Genomic DNA, 15,877 nt, shown 5'->3' on the forward strand with positions numbered 1-15,877 from the left:
TGCTGTGCTCTCCTGCTGCCACATGGGGGCTGGGGGGCTAAAAATGGTTTGCTCCGAGGTGTGACATTCCTGTCCTGAGTAGGGATGGAGGAGGAGGAGTGGAGGAAGGAACAGAGGAGGAGGAAGGATGGAGGAGGAGTATGAGGAGGGATGGAGGAGAAAGGAAGGACAGAGGAGTGCAGGAGCTCAGGATCTCTGAATGACAGAACCAATATGATTTCAGCAGAAGCCATTTATTGTTTACATTAAGCTACAGTTATAGATTCTAAGGCTGCTTGTTCACATGATCATGCATTATTTGATTGGTTCCTCCATCTTGTCCACATGTCCAGCACGCACCCTCCAGGAAACATTGGTCCCAGGTTATTGCTCTGTGAGCCTCCTTTACCTAGGTTTTGCATTCTTGGTATTCTGTTTATCAGGCTCTTATTTTAGCCCTGTTTTTTCTCAGTAACCTTGACAAACTCCTGAGGGTTCTGATAACAATAACTCCAGGTGGTTTGGCTGGGGCACATTCTGGCCCAAGCTGTTCAAATACATTGCAACAGAGGAGGAGGAAGAATGGAGGAGAAGGAGGAAGAGGAGGAAGAAGGATAGAGCAGGAGGCATGAAGGAGGAAGAGGAGGAATAGAAGAGGAAGGATGAATGAGGAAGAAGGATGGGAGGAGGAGGGACAGAGGAGGGAGGAAGAATGGAGCAGGAGGGACAGAATGAGAAAGAGGGAAGAGGGAGGGAAAAAGGATGGAGGAGGAGGGGGAAGGACAGAGGAAAAAGAGACTGCTGACATTGTTGCAAAACATGGAATATGTAACAGTTTTCTCAGGCAGTCTCTTTGACATTTGATCTTTGTTACTTTCAACCCTAATCAGCAAAAAAATGAGATTTAATCCAAGAAATTGAGCAGCTGGAAATGATGTCCAGATGTTGGAAGGACAAGTGACTTGTGGGTGGAATTGCCTCATTGAGGGTTAGGGCTGGACATGCTTCAATGATCTCAGCCCTGGGGGAGGTTACCAAAGCTTGGGAAGAAGGATCCCTATTTTGGGATAACAGGACCCTGTGGATCCAAACATGACTCTCAATGGAGCCAGGAGCACGTGGCTCCTGGAGTCCTCAGGTGAGGTCTGCCCTGCAACACACCTGGGACTGATCCTGCTGTTCCAGAAGGATCTGCAGGACCTCTGTCAGTGCTGCTTCCCTGCAGCCTGACCCCCCTGGCAGTGATTCCTTCATCCCTGCAAGTCTCCAAGGCCTGGTTGGACAGGGCTTGGAGCAACCTGGGATAGTGGGAAGTGTCCCTGCCCATGGCAGAGGGTGGCATTGGATGATCCTTAAGGTCCTTCCCACCCAAACCATTCCATTATTTTATAAATTTGTGCCTCTCAGTTTTGTCAGTTGCTAAAAAGATCCAGTGTTGCTGGAGGTGTTGTTTTCCCACCAAGAATCAGTAACTGCTCAACTCTGGTGGTCTTAATGCTTTGCTAATTAACATACCCAAGACGTGAATGTACCTTGGGAGACAATCCACTTTCCTGTCAGCCAGGTCAGCAGGAAAACACCTGAGTCATTCCCTGGGAAGAACTGCCCAGGGCAGGGGAGACCTTCCTGGAGCTCCTGCCAGGGAATGCTCTGAAGCAGGAGGGACAAAATCGACATCAAAATTGTATCTGCAGCTCCCTGTGGAGAGAACTCCTCTTTCCCTATGGAACACAGAGATTCTGGGAAACCAGTGTAAGACCAGAGAGGTGATACAAAAGGTCTCCTTCCCCTTCACAGGGTGTTGCAGGGGCTTCAAAGGATGTTCATTCCCCTGGTGGAAAAGCTAATTTTTAATTCTGAGTGAAAACTGCTTTTCCAGTGTCTTTTCCTCGCTCCCAGCCTGGCTCAGTGTCCTGCCCTGCTCCTGGAGTTGTGTTGGTGCCACCACAGCCAAAATCCTGCCTTGCTCCTTCCCAGCAGTGCTGGAATACACTCCAGGTTAATCAGGGGCTGATTTCCAGCAGAGCCAGTGGAAAAAGCCCCTGAAACAGCTGCAGATCCCAAATTTGCTCCTGCAGGCTGCAAGGGTGACTGGAGCTGAGCCTTGTCCCAGCATTTCCTTAGAATGGTGCAAATCTGTATTGGTTTTGAAAGACAGTTGTCTGCCAAGGAAAGCTAGAACCTCGCTTGGAATGAAGAATGAAAACCCCCTTCCCTCCAAATTATTATAATTTTGCAATTAGGGGCTTTCAGGCAAATATATGGGAATAGGAGTAACAGTTCTTTACTAGGAATATTTAAAAAAAAAAAAAAAAGGAAAATACAAATGTAGTAGTACAAAAAAACAAGCAGGGAAGCAAACAAAGATCCTGGAAAAAACCCTGACAGAGTCAGGGATATGACCTGACACCCTGGTGATCAGGGTGTTGGAAGCAGTCCAAATAAGTCCTCCTGGAGTAACAGATGTGGTTCTGTAGAGTAGAGATGGTCCTGTAGAAAGTCCAGTGGCGACAAGATGGGTCCAATCTTCCTCTGGGAATCCAGTGGAAAAACAGGATACCTTGTGTCCTTCAGTCCCAGTTTTTATCTAGCTAGGAACAGCTGGCTCCCCCCCCACTGGGTGCAGCATCTCACAATGGGATGATGGAATGTGTCATGTCATTGGTGGGGCCTAATGGCCCATTATGAGAAGATGTCCCCCTGGAGGATGGAGGGGTGGTGAAAGAGATAAGAAACACTGCCCTACTTGGTTTTAATGGCTGGGCCATTATCAGGAGGCATCCTCCTCCTTCCCCCCTGGAGGGACAAGAGAAGGACAAAACATCTCCCAAAAAAACCCCAGCCTTCAACAGATGAAGTAGAATACACATTTCTAGGTTACATAATCCAATACAGGTGCTCATGGTGGGTACATCCCAACCTCCACAGACTTCCTGAGTGGGAATAAGCTGAATTCAGGTTGCTGTACTTGATTTATTGATCGTTTTTACAGAAAAAGTGGAAAAGACCACAAGGAAGAGAAGGCTAGTGACGTGCAGAGAGAAGACTCTATAACTCACAGAGTGGTTATGAGAGTAGGTATGAATTTATTCAGCGCTGAGGTGCATGAGGATAACTCCTCAAAGACATGCACACCTGGGAGCTTTGTTTCTCCCTTTTTATCTCTACAAACTAAGGTTATATGATATGCCTAAAACATACTCATTTTCTAACCCCGCCTGCCCCCGCTTCGTATTAAAATTAGTTCCACGCCTATTTGAAGCTGCGCACTGCTCCTTATTGATCACTCTGGTGGTCGTCGGGGGTCTTTGGGGATGAAGCACATAGTCATTGTTATAAATGAGAAGGCCAAATTCGATAAATCAAAATTTGGAATTTTATTGAGAGACAAAATGACAGTCTCGGACAGCCACAATTAAAAGGACAGCGTCAAGCCCGGGGTCGGCGCCGGGTGAACAACGATAACACACTCTGCCAGTCTGTTATCCCCAAGTTCACATCTGTGGTTTGCAGCAGCCTCTTTTTATACACTGGATCGCGGAGAGAGGCCTGAGATGTCGAAAGTCCTCCATCCGAGGCAGCTTCATTAAGTATGCAAGTTTCAGTTCTAAGAGTCTGAATGGATCATCGGAGGAGGACAATGCTGTCGATGGTCGGTTCCAGGTGTGGTGTAGACATGCTAATTTTGGCCGGAGACCATCTAGATACGGATCTGAAACTATCATCAGGTTCTCCGGGCTATCATCTCTGTGTTCCATTGCCCTTTGTTTCCTTTCAGCGATTCCTGGCAGTGACAGTCTTCTGTCCTCCTTTCTGGTAATTCCAATCAAGCTCTTTCCGTGTCCCTCCCAAACCTTTTCAGGCTAGGGACATTTTTGTATTCTATTAAATCCCCTTCTTCCCAAGTTAACCCACAAAATGCTAAAACAAAACCTAACTTCTAACATGCTAGTTTATACAGGACTTATAATCATACATTCAGTATTACAATTTATATTCTATTAACATGAAGTAACTTCAGAGCAGATGTTACATTCCTTTTTAACGATTTGTAGCCAAAGCATGTTTGTGTCTCTCTCCTGGTAATTCTTAATCATGTTATGTCTCGTGCTTCCCCCTCCCTTGTCCTTTCAAGCGAGAGAAATTCCTGCACCTTTTCTGAGCTGCTTTCCTTTGAGTTGACTCATAGTTTGTTGGATTAAAACAAAACTTACATTTATTGAGATGATATTACATTTTTTATCTATCAACACGAATTAACTTTAGGACATATATCACAGTCATCCTCTGAGCTGAACTTTTCACCTCGTCTCCTTGCGCATGCTCTTTTGTTCTTCTGGCCATCTTCCAAACTTCGATATCGTGTTTCCCAGTTTTGAGGCCCGAAGTATGAGAGGATAATCAGTACCAGGTGAGCATAACAGTGACCAGAGCCCCAAAGAAGGAATTTAGGAGAGCCATTGGGGCCAGAGAGAGAAGATTGATTTGCTGGGGGATTTTGAAACTAATATGTAACAGACTGGTGCTTTTAAGGAACAGTTCTCTGTTAATACAGTGTGCTCTTGGCCGAATGCCAGGCACCCTTGCTTTATTTTCTCTGTCTCAATCCCCCCTTTTCTAGAAAATCAGTAAATTCTTTTACTTAGCAATACTGATGCCTTTTCCTTTCCCAATCTACCTCCGCAGCTCGCCCATCTCGATACATATCCCTCATTGCATTACCATAGGCTACTGCTAGGGAAGTCAGTACAGCTATCCGTTTTAACATTCTCCCATTCCAAACAAGCATTGCAATTGATAACACCAGGCTTATACCTACTAATGTCAGTATGACAATGATGGGGTGGCAAAGTGTGTTCAAAATTCCAGTTGCAGTCGGCGACCATCCAAAGAGTGCATCCCACCAGTGGTGATTTGTGTCTCGGTTTACCCTTTGTAATACTTTGCTTATTTCTTTTACATCATGATAGACAGTAACCAGAGTCTTTTGCCCTTTTTCCTGAATCTCTTTCAGGATTTCTGTCAGGTCTTGGTGGTTCATTAGTTGTCTCACTAATGTAAGGTTCATTCCAATGGGTGCTGGTGATAACTGATGGTACATTGTGTAATTGGATCTTATCAACTGGTGGGATGTAACCGGTGCTAAATATGAAAAATCACACCCTACAATCTTAACAAAATTACAAATACAAAAATTGGAATAGTTCCTAGTAGTCAAGATTACATTGTTATCATCTATTTCTACAGAAACACATGCAGTTCTTAAACATACACAGCCTAGGCCAATATATACAAGCATAGTCTTTTGACTAGTATCTGGATGAATCTCAAAGTGGCAAATGTTTTGCTCAGTGTCTAGGCATATATCTTGTACATCAATCATGTTAGTGTCACAGATGAACCCTTGTTCCCGGGTAACACACGATTCCAAATTCACAGTTTGCCACTTTTCATTCATTATCTGGGCCCATGCTCTATGTTCTGAGGGGTAGAGCACTGCTCTTTCATGATTTAATCCTAATGCAGTAATAGGGTGGATATTATAAATTGTGGCATTGCGTATAGTCAGTACAAAAGTAGTAGCTATTTCGGTGGTAGGGTCATAGGTAAAATTTACCAGAGTCTACCAAGACTGAAGTTTTCTTTCTAGGTTGTTTGCATTGTCCCAGACAGTTTTCCGAATTTCAATTGGAAAAGCACCTTCATTTCCCTCCCTTATTACTAGAGCAATGATTGATTGTATCCATAATTGTGCCTGTATGCAGCTGAGGGCTAACGACACATTGTTTTGGGCTATATTTAGTGTGTTTATTATTAGCTTATGGTCCTGGTCCCCAGCTTCTTTCCCCTTCGGTAGTATTTTGGAAATTTCCAGTATACTGAGTGAAAGCTTGGGACCAAGGCCATTCAGCATTTTTCTGGTTAGAGACGCTTTCCAGTTCTTGGGTTGCACTTATAGCTACAGGCAAAACAAACAAAACAATTCTATTGATTGGATTCCTGCATGCTAAATTATGGAATATTCTCAACCACAGTGTATTCATTATGCCTGAGTAAGTTTTAATTTCAGTTCATTGTCACCTGGGATTACTTTCCAAGGAGTTTCTGGAGCCTTCTTCACTCGAGAATGGTGAATCCAGGTGCTCTGTTCCTTGATTTTAACTGCAGTGAAGGTGGTGAGAAGCACCTGGAACGGTCCTTCCCACTGTGGCTCCAAAGTTTTTTCTGCAAGACTTAACATACACATAATCTCCAGGCTGTATGTCATGCACTGGCCCATCCAGCCCTCTGCTCCGAGTTCCAGCCCCATGTTTCTCAATTGCTTTGAGCTGTTTGCTTAAGGCTATCATATAGGCAGTCAGCCTCTCCTCCCCTACCTGGGTGGACAATCCCTTTTGCACGCCATATGGTCTCCCGTAAAGCATTTCAAAGGGACTTAATTTTTCTTTAGCTCTAGGCTTGGTTCGGATCCGCAGCAATGCCAGTGGGAGAGATTGAGGCCAGGGTAAATTAGCTTCTTGTCCCAGCCTAACAATTTGCTGTTTTATTAAATGGTTCATTTTTTCCACTTGGCCACTTGATTGGGGGCGATAAGGGGTATGGAGCTCCCAGTCTATGCCCAGGTGATGACTGATTTGCTGTACTATTTTTGAAATAAAGTGTGGCCCCCTATCTGAAGATATTGTGGCTGGAACTCCAAAGCGTGGTATTACCTCTTGTAGTAATACTTTGGTTACCTCCCGGGCTTTGGCAGTTCTGGTGGGAAAAGCCTCTGGCCACCCTGAAAAGGTATCTGTTAAAACCAGCAAGTATCGATACCCCCCTTTTCTTGGGAGTTCTGAAAAGTCAATTTGCCACTGTTGTCCAGGCCCGTGGCCTTTTCCAATTTGACCTAGTTTTGGTTTGGGAGTATTTTTGGGTTTGGTCTGGAGGCAAATATCACACTGCCGGGTTACCTGGATGACAGTAGAATATAAATTCCTGGCAGTAATCTTTTCAATTAGATAGTTATACAGGGCTTCTATTCCCCAGTGTGTTTTCTGATGCTCTTCTCTTACTAGAGACCATAACAAATGAGAAGGGATGACTATTGTCCCACCTGCAGTAATAGCCCATCCCTCTTGGTTATACTTTCCTCCTTGATCCTGAATTAATTTTCTATCTTTTCTGGTATATACTGGCTTACCTTCCAGGGAGACCTGTCCATCAGGAATTAAGGCTCCCTCGATCGTTATCTCACCTTTTGCTGCTTCTTTTGCCTCTCTGTCCGCCAGCTCGTTTCCTTCCTCCAATTCAGAGCTCACCTTCTGGTGTGCCTTGATATGCATAATTGCTACCTGCTCAGGTAGCTGGACTGCTTCCAGTAGCCGCAATATTTCCTGAGAATGCTTGATGTTTTTCCCTTGTGAGTTTAACAGTCCCCTTTCTTTCCAAATGGCTCCATGTGCGTGTACAACCCCAAATGCATATCTCGAGTCTGTATAAATGTTTACTTTCTTTCCTTTCGCGATCTCTAGAGCACGGGTTAGAGCGATTATCTCAGCCTTTTGTGCAGAGGTATCTGTTGGCAAGGGTCCAGATTCTATTACCTCTCTGCAGGTGGTAACTGCATACCCAGCATGTCGCTTTCCACTGATGACATAGCTGCTCCCATCAGTGAACCAGGTTTCTGCGTCATCCAAAGGGGTGTCCTTCAGATCTGGGTGGCTGGAGTAGGAGGTTTCGATGGTCTCCAAGCAGTCGTGGTGTACTGGCTCCCCTTGATTCCCACTGAGGAAAGAAGCTGGGTTGATAATGTTAGTTACAACTATCTCTACATCGTCTTGTTCTACCATGATGGCTTGATACTTCAGGAACCTTTGTGGGGAAAGCCAGTGCCCGCCCTTTACTTCCAGGACTGCAGACACTGCGTGAGACACAAATACGGTCATTTTCTGGCCCAGAGTGAATTTGCGTGCCTCTTGAATATTCAGCACCACAGCTGCAACAGCTCTGAGACATCCTGGCCATCCCTTGGCTGTTGTGTCTAGTTGCTTGGAGAAGTAAGCAACTGCTCTCCGGTATGGACCCAGGTCCTGGGCCAGTATCCCCAGGGCGATTCCCTGCTTTTCATGGGAGAACAGGAAAAACGGTTTACTTACATTCGGGAGTCCGAGAGCCGGGGCTGACATTAGAGCATTCTTCAGTTGATGAAAGGCTTGCGTGGCCTCTTTTGTCCACTGGAGGTTTCTGTTCCTATTTGTAATGAGTGCATACAGAGGTTTCACAAGCAACCCATAGCTGTGTATCCAGAGCCTACACCATCCCGTCATTCCTAAGAATGTTCGCAGTTCCTTTACCGTTTGAGGCCTCGGGGTTTGGCATATCGCTTCTTTGCGATCTTGCCCTAGGGTCCACTGTCCTGCACTGATTTCATAACCCAGGTAGATTACCTTTTGCTTCACAACCTGGGCCTTTTTCTTTGATACCCTGTATCCCTGTAGTCCCAGGAAATTTAGAAGGCTTACTGTCCAGGCTACACATGCCTCTTTCGTCCGGGTAGCTATGAGGATATTGTCCACATACTGCAGTAACTTTCCCTCTTCCGGGGGAGCCTCCCAGGATTCCAGATCTTTGGCAAGTTGCTCCCCAAACAGAGTGGGAGAGTTCTTGAAACCTTGAGGTAGAACTGACCATGTGAGCTGGGATTTGCGCCCGCTTTTGGGGTTTTCCCATTCAAATGCAAAAATTTTCTGGCTGTCCTCATGGATAGGGAAGCAAAAGAAGGCATCTTTCAAGTCTAAAACAGTAAACCAAGTTAGCTCAGGTGTCAGGCATGTTAACAGAGTGTATGGATTTGCTACCACAGGATAGAGGTCCTCAGTTATTTTGTTAACAGCCCTTAAATCTTGTACTATCCGGTATGATCCATCATGTTTTCGGACTGGCAAAATGGGAGTGTTGAACTCAGACAGGCACTCTTTTAACAACCCTAATTGCAAAAAGTTTTCAATTATGGGACTAATTCCTTCCCTATCTTCCTTTTTCAGGGGGTACTGTTTAATTCCAACTGGTTGTTTCCCTTCCTTAAGTTTGATTAATATAGGAAGTGCATTTTTCGCTCTCCCTAGTACATTGGAGGTCCATACTCCAGGAAACACTTGATTTATTATTTCTTCGCTAATTTCCCCCTCTGTTTGAACGGTTGTCAACATTAAACTTAATGCCTCTATATATTGTTCATCATTTACCTCCAGAATGACCTCCCCATTTATAAATTTAATGGTTACTTGTAATTGTTCTAGCAAGGCTCTTCCCCAAAAGGTGTCTCGGGGAGCTGGGCAGATATAGGAATTTATGAATGCCCCATTGCTTTCCAAGCTTATACTTTAATGGTTTACAAAAATATGCTTTTTCAGGTTGGCCAGTTCCTCCTATCACTGTAACATAATTCTTCCCCACAGGTGCCAAAGTCTTATTTAAGGCTGAATATGTTGCTCCTGTGTCAACCAGGAATTCTACTTCTTTCCCTTTTTCCCCCAGTTCCAATTTTATAACCAGTGGATCTTCTGGGGTGAGATCTACCGGTCCTCTTCAGTCTTCTTCCACATATGCAGTCACCTTTCCTTTCTCTCGGTTTCCCTTGTCCTGAAAGCCACCCCGTCTTTGTTCTGGGCATTAATTTTTCCAGTGACCATATTTCTTACAGATCGCACACTGGTCTCTGCCCAGCCGGGACGGGCCTTGCCTAGGTGGTCTCTGCCCACGTTTTCCCCTCTCTCTCTCACTTAGCTACAAGCTTCCTCATTCCTTGTTTATATCCTTCTTCCCGGTTACTAAAGACTCTCCACACCTCATCCAACAAAGTCTCTAAGTTCCTCCCATCTGTTCCCCGAAGCTTTTGAAGTTTATGCCTTATGTCACCTGTAGACTGCCCTAGGAATAGATTAACTAGCTGCTGTATCCCTACTTCAGACCCAGGGTCCAGTGATGTGTGACGACACATAGCATCTCTTAAGCAAATCATCCACCAGCTCTTGTTCCTGGGCCACAGTTTGGTAAACCTTGTCTGATTTTGTACATCTTTGCCCTATGCTACATGCTGAACAACACTGTTTAAGCCCTCCTCTCTTAGTCTTATTCTCTTTCTCCAGGGCTAACACCAGAGGGTCAGATGGAGCCCTGATCCCACAATCCCTCTGCCATTCGGGGTGATTTCAAAGGGAGAAAAACATATCGGCATGCGACACCTCCGTCCACTTGCCTTCTCTCCTGAGAAATAGCACGAGTTGCAATAGCGTGTTATAATCCAAACTTCCGCTAGGTGGCCACCTCGCTCCATCATCCAATTTATAGAGTGGCCACCAATCTCTGCAAAATCTAAGATCTCTCTTGTTCTCAGTTCCCCCACGTCCAGCAATTTTTCCAATGTGCAATAATACAACCTAGCAGACTTGCTTTGGTTTGTTCAATACCCATTATCTCCTCCTTCTTGTTCCGTCCCATTTTCGCCCAAACTTTTCCTCACACAATTTCAGAGTCACTTCCCAATTCTCTTCCCACACACAGCCCCAATTTGCAGGCACACAATGTGACTTTCCACACACAACCTTCAGAGTTTTAGGTTCAACATCAACCTGATTAAGATAATATTTCAGTTTACACAGGGGGCATATGCCCTACTGGTTACTAGAGTAACAATACCAACGTTTTTCACAATCTCTACACTGCAATAATATCCATGCCAGATGCCAATGTCCTGATTCTCTGACAGCTCTAAGTCTCCCACAAGAACAGGCTATCCCATTCACCTCCCCTGGAATACTTAGGGTCTGTACTGCAGGTTGTTCCCAGTCCAAGGCCACCAATCTCCCTGCAGAAGTTCTGTATATTCTTTCTAGATAGACCCGTTCATTCCCTCTCTCTAGCCAATAATTCACTGGATCAATCGATTCCCAGGGATCAAGCCCAAACCACTGCTGAGGAGAGACTCCATCAATTTGTCTGTCCACGGTTGGAACAAATGTTAACCGCTTCCCACTCAAACATAACGCCCCTCGTTCACACTCGGGTTTGCCCCACACTGACTCCAGTCGCTTCGCCTTTCTCCGGCCGCCTCAGTCGCCCGAGGTCGGAAACGTGGATAGAGCTCCACAATCGCTCCGCACCTCTGGTGCGTCTCACTCACTCACTCACTCACTCACTGATCATGCTCAATGACTCAACGTGTCCGGACTTAGCATTCACACAAAATAGCAGCAAAACAAGGGTTCACTCGACTCACCCCCTGAGTCGCTAGCGGGCTGCTCTATCAGCTCAGTGAGACCCCTTCTCATCGGCCGCGCTATCAGCCGGGGGTCGATCCCTCCCCCTCTGTGTCCGGCTTCTCCCTGGCCGGCTGCTTGCAAGCCCACCGGGACTGTGCTGCGCGTCAGACGTCTCTGCACGACTTATCAGCTGCCCCTTCCCCGATATTTAATTCATACCTTTATCCGCAAGGCCAGCAGGTCGTTGTCTGTCCCCGCGGTGAGCGAGCCGAGGTCCGGGGTCCCTCCTGGGAAGGTCCTGGGGGCGCGCCAGGGAATCCGCTCCTCGGCCGCTCCCACAGCCGGACAGAGATCCTCCTGGCTGGCTCACCAAAATGATGTGTGGAGAGAAGACTCTATAACTCACAGAGTGGTTCTGAGAGTAGGTATGAATTTATTCAGCGCTGAGGTGCATGGGGATAACTCCTCAAAGACATGCACCCCTGGGAGCTTTGTTTCTCCCTTTTTATCTCTACAAACTCGGGTTATACGATACGCCTAATACATATTTATTTCCTAACCCCGCCTGTCCCCGCTTCGTATTAAAATTAGTTCCACGGCTATCTGCGGCTGCGCACTGCTCCTTATTGATCACTCTGGTGGTCGTCGGGGGTCTTTGGGGATGAAGCACATAGTCATCCTCTGAGCTGAACTTTTCACCTCGTCTCCTTGCGCATGCTCTTTTGTTCTTTTGGCCATCTTCCAAACTTTGATATCGTGTTTCCTGGTTTTGGGGCCCAAAGAAGGAGTAGATAATCAGTACCAGGTGAGCATAACAGTGACCAGAGCCCCAAAGAAGGAATTTAGGAGAGCCATTGGGGCCAGAGAGAGAAGATTGATTTGCTGGGGGATTTTGAAACTAATATGTAACAGACTGGTGCTTTTAAGGAACAGTTCTCTGTTAATACAGTGTGCTCTTGGCCAAATGCCAGGCACCCTTGCTTTATTTTCTCTGTCTCACTAGAGCCAGGGCTATTCTGAAGCCATTACAACATGATCCCACCAGGCATTTGCCCTTGGATTTGCTGATAATTAATGTTTCCTTGGTAATTAACATTTCCAAACATCCCAGCCCTATATTGTGGGGGTTTTATCAGCAAAAAGCCACCAACAGCCAGAGCTGTGCATGGACTGGGGCTGGATTTTACTCCTGGAGTTCCCAGCAAACCCAGCAATGCAGAGCAGAGGTGGGACAGAAAAGGAAATAATTCCATGGCACAAGAGGGTGGAACAGGTGAATTTCCTGGAAGACAATGCCTGTGCTCTGCTCAGGAATGCTCAACAACCAGGGATCCAGGATCAAGGGATCCAGAACCAGCCCAGAACTCACTTAATTTAAGTCTTGCTAAAATCTGGATCCTGCTGGAGCAGCTACCCCCCAGGACCCACTTCACACCAGCTTTTCCCAACATCCATTCCCAGGAGCACAGCCTCAATCCCCATCAATCTTCCAGCCAAATAGGCCCCTTGGCATCTCTCCATGTGGGAAAGAGCTGATCCTGTGCAGGACAGTGGTGCCTCCACTGAAAGCTGAAACATAAGGAGTCATCTCAGATGTTGGGAAAAAGAAGTGGAGATGTTTTGGCAGGATGAAGCTCCCTGTTAGTGAACTGTCCGTTCTTTCTGCTGCTGGTAATCTGGGAGGGAGGGACAAAGAGAGGATGGCCAGGGGGAATTACCTAAAATGTTCAGGAAAACACATTCCCAAGTGGAGGCAGTGTTTGAGACCCTCTGGCTTTAAAAGTGCACCCCCACCAGTCATTTCAAGTGATTTTAGGGCATTTAGGACAAAATTGTTTGAAACCCCCTCTTCCCCTACTCCTTTTTTCTTCTTCTTCATGGCCACTTTCCATTTTATGAAGAATCCTTGTTTAGCTTGACTTCTCCCCTTTTTTATCCCTTAAATCCTGGAACTTTATGGGTGCAGAAGCAGAAATTGGGAGTGAAGCCAATCCTTCCCTTCACTCATAGTTCAAACATCTTTAGGGAGGGATATCCACCATTGGCACTTGTGCCAGAGCTCATTCCTATATTATTCAAGGATAATTAGCTTAAATTTATGAGCTCTAAAATAACTTTTCCATTCCCCAACCATCCCACCTTCCTGCTCTCTGAGTTTTCTTACGTTGGCAGATGAGGCCAGGCCTCATTATCCTGATGTGGTGCCTGATCCCAAATCAAGAGTCAGTGACCTTGGGCTGCTAAACTTGGGTGGAATGGGCAGGGATTTATGGAAGTTTGTTTCCCAAGGAACATTCCAGGACTGGGCACTTACTGTAGGGGAAGTACTGGACATACATCATAAACTCCTGTGCTGTCTTCAGGATCTCCACTGCCTAGAAAACAAGGAAATGGCATTCCATAGGTTCTGTGCTGGGCTGAGAGGCTGGAAGGAGGTGGATTCCCCATCCCAGTGCTCACCTTGCTGTGTTCAATGTCCTGGAAATCCACATCATTCACTGAGAGCACCTGGTCCCCCTCCTGCAGCCCGGCCCTGTGAGCATCCGAGTTGGGAATCACCTGGGAAGGGAGAGCAGGGATGGCAGCAGTGGATCTCGCACAGCTCCCCTCCCACACCACCCCAGGGAGCAATTCCAGGGGCTGGGAAGAGATCAGGAAGGGGTGCAGGATGTTCTGAGGACTTTGTGGCAAATCCCAGCCCCGAGCTCAGGGGGTGTGAGGCAGCCAGAGCCTCCCTGCACACCCGGCCAGCTCAGCTGCTCCCACCAGCACAGGCAGGATCCAGGTGGGAATGGCCCAAGGACGGACACACCTTGGAGATGAAGATTCCTAACTGCGAGGCTTTTCCTCCCCGGATGTTGAAGCCCAGCTGTAGGAAAAACCAGCAGGGAAATGCAGTCACCAGGACCCTTCCCTTGGGCAAGTTCTCTTTCCATTCCCCGACTCTTCTCCCTGTCTAGGGCCCTTCCAATTCCCCAGAACCCTGCTCTGTCTCCCGGATGGATCCAAGGTTTGGGTGCTGCACTGCTCACCCTCTCTCCTAATTCCCGCCACCAGGAATACCTGAGGGGCCCCCGCTCCCATCCTCCAGCAGCTCCACATCCCAAGATACCACATCGGGAACAAACCTTCCCCTTGCCCACAGCCCTGGAATCTGCCACCCTGCCTGCCCCACACCTGTCACAGCAGTTCTGTGCCAGGACGCTGCCAGTCGGGAATATCGCAATCCAGCGCCTTTTCTACCAGGAAACGCTCTGGGAACTGCGTCCAGGAACGCGACACCGTGCCCAGGCAGCGCCGGGCCGGCGCCGCCTGCCTCACCTGCGCCCCGGGCGGCTTCTTGAGCACGATGATGCGGGGCAGGAACTGCGTGAGCTCGTTGTTGTAGTCGGGGTGATACACGCGCTGCGGGGGATGCGCGGCGGCTCAGCCAGGGCCGGGCCGGGCTGGGCTGGGCTCCCCTACCCGGTGGGACCCCGCGGCTGCGGCCGCCGCTGTCCCCGGGCCGTCCCCCTCGTCCCGGGCTGACCTCGTGCGGCGGGGCCCAGGTGGGCGGGCTCTCGTAGGGCGACAGGAAAGCCACTGGGAAATTGCCCTAGGCTATCCGGCCCTCCATGCTGCCGCTCCACCGCAGCCCGGGACGCGCCCCGCGCATGACACACCCGGCTGTGATGGGCTGTGATAGGCTGCAATTGGCTTCGACCCAACCCTCGCCCCGCCCCCCACCTGACGAACACACACGCAATTAGTTCCGCCCCGCCCTTCGTGCTGTCCCACCTCCACCCTCGGTCGACCCCGCCCCCACCTGACGCACCACTCTGCAATTGGCTGCAGCCCCACCTCTCGGTGACGCACGGCCCCGCGATTGGTCGCGGCTCCGCCCAGCCTGACGCACCGCTCGGTGATTTGCCGTGGCGGCACACGGCCCGGTTTGAATCGCGGCCGTTGCGGCGCCGCTATTGGAATAGGTAGTAGCGGTTCCAGGTTAGTCCTGTGGTCGCCCCGCAACCCCGGGAGGCCCAGGCTCCGCCCGCTCCGCCCGCTCCGCCCGCTCTGCCTGCTCTGCCCCCTCTGCCCCCTCTGCCCCCTCTGCCCCCTCTGCCCCCGCTCCAGCCCAGAGCTCCGGCAGAGCTGCTTAACACCCGCTCCACCCCCATCCCGGGCAGGGCCGCAGCAGTTCCCGCGCCACCCTCGCTCTTGTGTCCCAGCTCGCCTCACGGCGCTCGTGTCTGTTGGAGTCCAGGGCATTCCTTTGGCTGCCCTGGAGGGTCAGAGACCTGGACAGGGGGGTCTGGGACCCTGGCACAGAGCCCAGAGGGACACTGACTTTGATCCCAGTCCATGGGAAAGGCTTCCTGCACTGCGGGATGGATTGCAGGCCACAAGAGTGTGAAAGATAGTGTGAAAAGTGCATATTATATGGCTCTACGCAAGATATTTACTATATGTATTATGTTGTATTGATTGTTAATGTTGTATTAATATTTTGATAGTATGGTAAATGTAGTTTTGTAGTTAAAATGTAATTTTTATATACCAACCACAGGAAAACGTAAATCTTTCAGAGAAAAAGAATTTACTACTTCCTTATCAGAAGAGACCAACTTCTCCTGCCTTGCTCAGCCCTGAAGACGCCATAGAGATTAAAGGAA

General features: G+C 48.2%; 1 protein-coding gene across 2 annotated transcripts; it reads right to left on the reverse strand.

Moving 5' to 3' along the window:
* Positions 1 to 3,245: 3,245 nt before the first annotated feature.
* Positions 3,246 to 14,690, reverse strand: LOC120764956 (uncharacterized). Of its 2 annotated transcripts, XM_058423954.1 has the most exons (7): positions 14,547 to 14,690; positions 14,038 to 14,094; positions 13,686 to 13,784; positions 13,540 to 13,600; positions 11,445 to 11,988; positions 7,166 to 8,214; positions 3,246 to 6,212 (listed from the first exon to the last, which is right to left on the reverse strand). In XM_058423954.1, the coding sequence occupies exons 6-7, from the start codon at positions 8,148 to 8,150 to the stop codon at positions 6,097 to 6,099; spliced, it is 1,101 nt and encodes a 366-aa protein (XP_058279937.1). In that variant the 5' UTR covers positions 8,151 to 8,214; positions 11,445 to 11,988; positions 13,540 to 13,600; positions 13,686 to 13,784; positions 14,038 to 14,094; positions 14,547 to 14,690; the 3' UTR covers positions 3,246 to 6,096. The 2 variants fall into 2 exon arrangements, with proteins under 2 accessions (XP_058279937.1, XP_058279936.1); XM_058423953.1 differs by having other exon boundaries at positions 3,246 to 8,214.
* Positions 14,691 to 15,877: the final 1,187 nt, after the last annotated feature.

Source organism: Hirundo rustica, chromosome W, assembly GCF_015227805.2.
Source record: "Hirundo rustica isolate bHirRus1 chromosome W, bHirRus1.pri.v3, whole genome shotgun sequence".
NCBI lineage: Eukaryota > Metazoa > Chordata > Aves > Passeriformes > Hirundinidae > Hirundo > Hirundo rustica.